The sequence below is a fragment of the Aedes albopictus genome, chromosome 3 (assembly GCF_035046485.1).
Source record: "Aedes albopictus strain Foshan chromosome 3, AalbF5, whole genome shotgun sequence".
Lineage (NCBI taxonomy): Eukaryota > Metazoa > Arthropoda > Insecta > Diptera > Culicidae > Aedes > Aedes albopictus.
In genome coordinates, this window is record NC_085138.1 from 143,512,629 (window position 1) to 143,517,616 (window position 4,988).

General features: G+C 41.3%; 1 protein-coding gene across 2 annotated transcripts; it reads left to right on the forward strand.

The window, feature by feature from the left end:
* Positions 1-567: 567 nt before the first annotated feature.
* On the forward strand, positions 568-4,152 carry LOC109416293 (protein Mpv17). 2 transcript variants are annotated; one of them, XM_029880312.2, is made up of 3 exons: positions 568-927; positions 1,000-1,239; positions 3,531-4,152. In XM_029880312.2, exons 2-3 carry the CDS (start codon positions 1,054-1,056, stop codon positions 3,951-3,953), a joined length of 609 nt encoding a protein of 202 aa, XP_029736172.1. In that variant the 5' UTR covers positions 568-927; positions 1,000-1,053; the 3' UTR covers positions 3,954-4,152. The 2 variants fall into 2 exon arrangements, with proteins under 2 accessions (XP_029736172.1, XP_062712321.1); XM_062856337.1 differs by lacking the exons at positions 568-927; positions 1,000-1,239 and adding an exon at positions 2,336-2,496.
* Positions 4,153-4,988: the final 836 nt, after the last annotated feature.

Below are 4,988 nucleotides of genomic sequence, written 5' to 3' on the forward strand. Positions count from 1 at the left end.
AACCCTAAATCTTTTTGGCAGATGACCAGTAAATTTTTTTTGTCAAGCTGAATGCGTTTGAAAAAATATTACTGAATTTCAGCACAATTTGATAAAGCATTTAGAAGTTTTTACTGATAACCAGCAATTAGTTTTGCTGATTGTTGCTTGGCTGTAAGCGTTTAGTGTGAAAATATGTGTTATGATCAGTTTCTTTCATGATATTCTTTTCAATGAAAGTATTTGAAAATTATGAAACAAACTGAACATATTAAACTGTAGTTTTCATTATTTAGCAATTAACTGAATATTTTTTGTCTTTTAATTCATTCTTCCAACATTCTTATTAGAAAATTCCAACATTGTATTAGAAAACATGTTGGGAGGATGTTCCATGAATCTAACAATAGTTTGTTTCTAATGATTTTGTATTTTTTTTATTTTCTGATGTACAAATGCTTTGTTTGCACTTTTACCGGATACCATTCAGCTTTTTGTTGTTTATTTTTTTCCTATCACGCGTTCCGAGCCGAAGGGCTGATACCACTAATACTACCATGTAGGCCTGACAGATTGTTTTAATACAGGTATAGAACGTTTTTGGATTGCAACCGGCCAAGTCGCATATCGCCCGATAGAGCATTTTATACGCATATTTACATACCTACATACAGCGTGCGGTGACGATGTACCACCATCATCATCAGCTATGCTGCGCAGCATGAGGCGAATATCGATCGTGTGATTTTTTCGTTCGACTGACGGCAGAACTGCTCAAATCACTATCAGAAACTATTTTTGTAAGTAAGTTGAGAGGAGGATCACATTTCGAGGGGCCTTGCTTTCGACAACGTGAGCACTAACCGGCTGATTACAAAGAGGATTGTATTCGGTGATAAGGTATCGCGTTACTCTTTCATTCCGCCTGGGATTGTTAGGATTGTGAAGGTAAGTCGACCAAAAGTGATAATGATATACTGCCGGATGCTGAAGAAGTAATGCAAACACGTTTGATTCCAGCTTAGTGAGAAATTGAACCCTTCCAAGTTGCCCGTCAGTCGAACCGAATCGAAAATGTCACTGTCCAGCCTGTACAAACGTGCCCTGGTCAAGTATCCCGTGCTGGTGCAGTCGGTACAATCCGGCATTCTGATGGGAACAGGCGATATTATCGCGCAGACTCTGATCGAGAAACGGAATCTGAAAACCCTTGACGGAATGCGGGCATTCCGGTTCTTCGGCATTGGATTTTGCATTGGCGTGAGTATGGATTGAAGTTGATGCCTATTGTTTTTGGCACGTGCAAACGACTTCCATGACCTAAAAGAGTGGGCTGAACGTGTTTTACAGAAATTGTAGTGATGAAAGGGCTCTACTAACACAGAAGCTCAAAAGCTTGGAATTTTAAACTTTCCTACTTGAAATGACAATTTGGAAGTTAATATGGTCCTCCTCAATTTGTCCTCCTTTAAGGCACTTTAGGACCTCAACAGTTTTATGGGAAAAGTCTGCCAAATGTATACTCGTTTAGAGTCTAGTGCCATTGTAGGTAGCAGTTCAAGCATTTCTCTCACCGTATTTTGTAATAAAGAATATGTACGTGGGTTTGGAACAATCTATTAAAACACGAATAAACCTCTGCACTAACACCACAGGACATGCCTCTGTCTCTACCCGCAATCATGTGCTTCATCTTGGTCGAGTTTGCTGTTAAGCCTATCGTCGCTGTCTCTCTCTCTGCAAAGCGGCCAGAGCTTCCTACCAGGGGTCGAAAATGGTGAAGATAGTAGCTGAGTAGACACAAACGCAAAACCAAAATACTCGTGAACTACAAGAGCCCGAGAATATTCAAACAACATCACGAGTAATTTTTTCGTGAGTAAGCGAAGTTAGCACGCACTCGCCAGTGATTCGCGAGGCTACTCTAAGCTTTTTTGCAGTTTGAGGAAAAACACTTTTGAGATCCCAGTACACGTAGTCAAATATTTGTCCAAAATGAAACCAATGCTCATTTTTTTTTTTGACTCGATCGAATTTTCATAAGTGTCAAACAGATGTTGTTTCTTGAGTACTCTCCTTGTCAAATACCCTGTGTACTTGAGGCCTTACCCGATTGGCAGTTCATCTTTTCAGGGACTATGAAGCACAACATGTTAGTTTATGATGGATAATCACTTGGTTTGCAATTGAAACCATACTAAAATTCACTTCCCGCCCCTTCACTAGTTCTTCGTAAACAAAAAAAACTCGTGAGTATTTTGGTTTTTGTTTGCTTCGCACTCGCAAAGCAGGCGGGTGGGTGTGAATAAACTAACACTCGGCTTATTCTCGGAACTATGAGTAAACCTTGTGTTGCTCTCGCGAGTTACTTCACTATGAGAACATTTCCATCCCTGCTTCCTCCACTGATTGATGCCTTTGAGATCAATATAGTCCGCAAAGCTAACGAGCATGTGCGACCGTGTGATGATAGTGTCATTGCTTTGCATGCCAGACGTCCTAATTGCTTCTTTGAAAGTGTGTAACCCTTTCTTCTATCCATAAGGTCACAAACAAAGTAAACACTTCATCTTAACCTTTCTTTTGCATCACGTTGGCAGCAGCTCGTTGGCGTAGTGTACGGTTTGGTTCAAAAATGACCCTAATGCCAAAGGAGGGTTAATACATCTAACGTGAGACGTATCAGCCTGTTCAGATTCGTCGGAAAACCATGTTCTGACATTATCTTCCAATATTATTTTTTTTAATGGTATGCTGCTTTAAAATCAATCAACAGACAGGTGAGTCTACAACTTGCACTCCCGAAATCTGTCATGGATGATCCGCAAATTTAGAATTCGGTCCGTCATTGATCCTATCTCACAAACACATGCTTGTTATTCGCCTACGAAGGACTTCTCAAGTGATCTCGATCAGTTAAACAGGACATCTGTGCCTTTTTTGTACATTGGGCATATGAATACAACCAATTGTTAAGCAGTTCTTCATCGTCCCATATCTTTATGAGAGCATGTTGGATTGATTGATGCAGTTGCTTCAAAGTACATTTAAAAAGAACAAAATAAGATTGAAAAATCCGTTTCCCTTCCTTCCAACTTTAACAGCACAGTGTCAATCTATCAGATAACTCCTACAAATTATGCAATCCAGCGAACTGTGCCGCGTTATCTCCAGAGCAATAAACGCATTAATCTTCCACCCTACGCTTGGCATGCACGTACCAATGTGTGAACCCTCTGCCAACCATACACTTCGATATCCGCATGAATTTGTGCAGACGCAGAGGTATATTCGGTCTGCTGTGGTTCCAGAGACCCTAAACCCAAACCTAAAAATAGAAGTTCACCAACACTCAAACACTGAAGATACCTGCTAGTCCCCGGCAGATATCTCATTGGTTCCTTGTGTGAGTGTAGCTAGTCTGGCAATACTGGAGTAGCATCCACGGGTGGTCGGTCAATCAAGCTCAAACTCTGCTTTAAATGCCACATTTACCCCTACGTTGAATCTATTAGTAATTATGTGAAGATATACATTCTCCATCATTCCAGGGACCTGGCCTTCGCAAGTGGTACGGAGTATTGGACAAACACATCACCGGCAAAACAAAGGCGGCGGCCACCTTCAAGAAGGTGGCCCTCGACCAGTTAGTCTTCGCACCAGTCTTCCTGGGAACACTCATCGGCACAATTGGGCTGATGCAAGGCAACGACAGAGAACAAATCGAGCGCAAGCTGCGAAACGAATACACCGACATCCTGCTGACGAACTACTACATCTGGCCGTGGGTTCAGTTGACCAATTTCTACCTGGTGCCATTGAACTACCAAGTGCTGCTAGTACAGTTTGTGGCCGTGTTCTGGAACACGTACCTCTCGTGGAAGACAAACTGCAGCGATTCGTCGAAGTTGTTGGCCATCAAGCCGTCCGATCCAGTCGTGACGACAGAAGAAACGAAGGAGAATGCCTTCTAGGAAGGGATGACCTGTGCCTGGCACGATCGGTGCCATCGGACGGAACTGGAACATTCAGATGTGATATTTAAGCTCGGTTTTAGATGTAGTAGAACAATGAACTAATTGTTTGATGAATAGAAATTAATTGCAAATCTTCTCGTTGAGGCGGACAGTGAAAAAAATAAACATTTTAAGGAAATAAAGAGAAATTACACAACTCACTCGTCTTTTAATAGTCGAAAGAAATCTGTATGTTTTGTATGTATTAGACTGGGTCAACAAAGTCGATTTTAAGGAACAAAGCGTTTTCGATTCACTTTGGCGTCCAAAACAACTGTGCAAAATTTGGGAGCAATAGGGCACTGCATTGTTTTGATTTTGTATGGGATTTTGACGTTTCTTGGCCTTGTTGTTTACAAAATTTCTGTACGAGTGAAAGAGAAGGCGAGAATTTCATGTAGTGCCCTATTGGTTGCAACCCCGTAATTCTCCATTGGGTGGTATCACATTTCCCGGAATGCCACTTACCGGAATGCCATTTTCCGGAGTGACACTTCCCGGAATGACATTTGCCGGAATGACACATTTCCCGGAATGACACATTTCCTGGAATGATCATTTTCCCGGAATGCCACTTCCCGGAATGATCATTTTCCCGGAATGCCATTTCCCGGAATGCCATTTCCCGGAATACCATTTCCCGGAGTGACATTTCCCGGTATCACTATTTTTGCGAAATTGGGTTTTAAATCGTTATGGAGCTAAGGTGCTAGGTCATTTAATTGAATGACTTAAATTCTAAGGACGGACATTGGGCAGCCTAGTCGAATAGTTTGATTTCGATATGTATTCGAGGTATGTGCACCTTGAAAGAACAGCCAATTTTCAAAAGAAGGAAAAATCTCTGATGGGAGAGTTTGTGATGTGGTCAATATTACAGCATCATAGCATCCTAACTGAATGAATTGCTAATGTTGTATACATATACATCGAAAGAAAAGCCTATTTTAAAAAGAAGGAAAAAATTCTGATGAGAGAGTTAGTAGTATGTAT

Bases quoted from the DNA above. Each gene is read 5' to 3' on its own strand.
- LOC109416293 (XM_029880312.2), top strand. From the start codon at position 1,054: ATGTCACTGTCCAGCCTGTACAAACGTGCCCTGGTCAAGTATCCCGTG. The intron at 1,240-3,530 runs GTGAGTATGGAT...CCATCATTCCAG, and splicing joins GCATTGGATTTTGCATTGGC to GGACCTGGCCTTCGCAAGTG.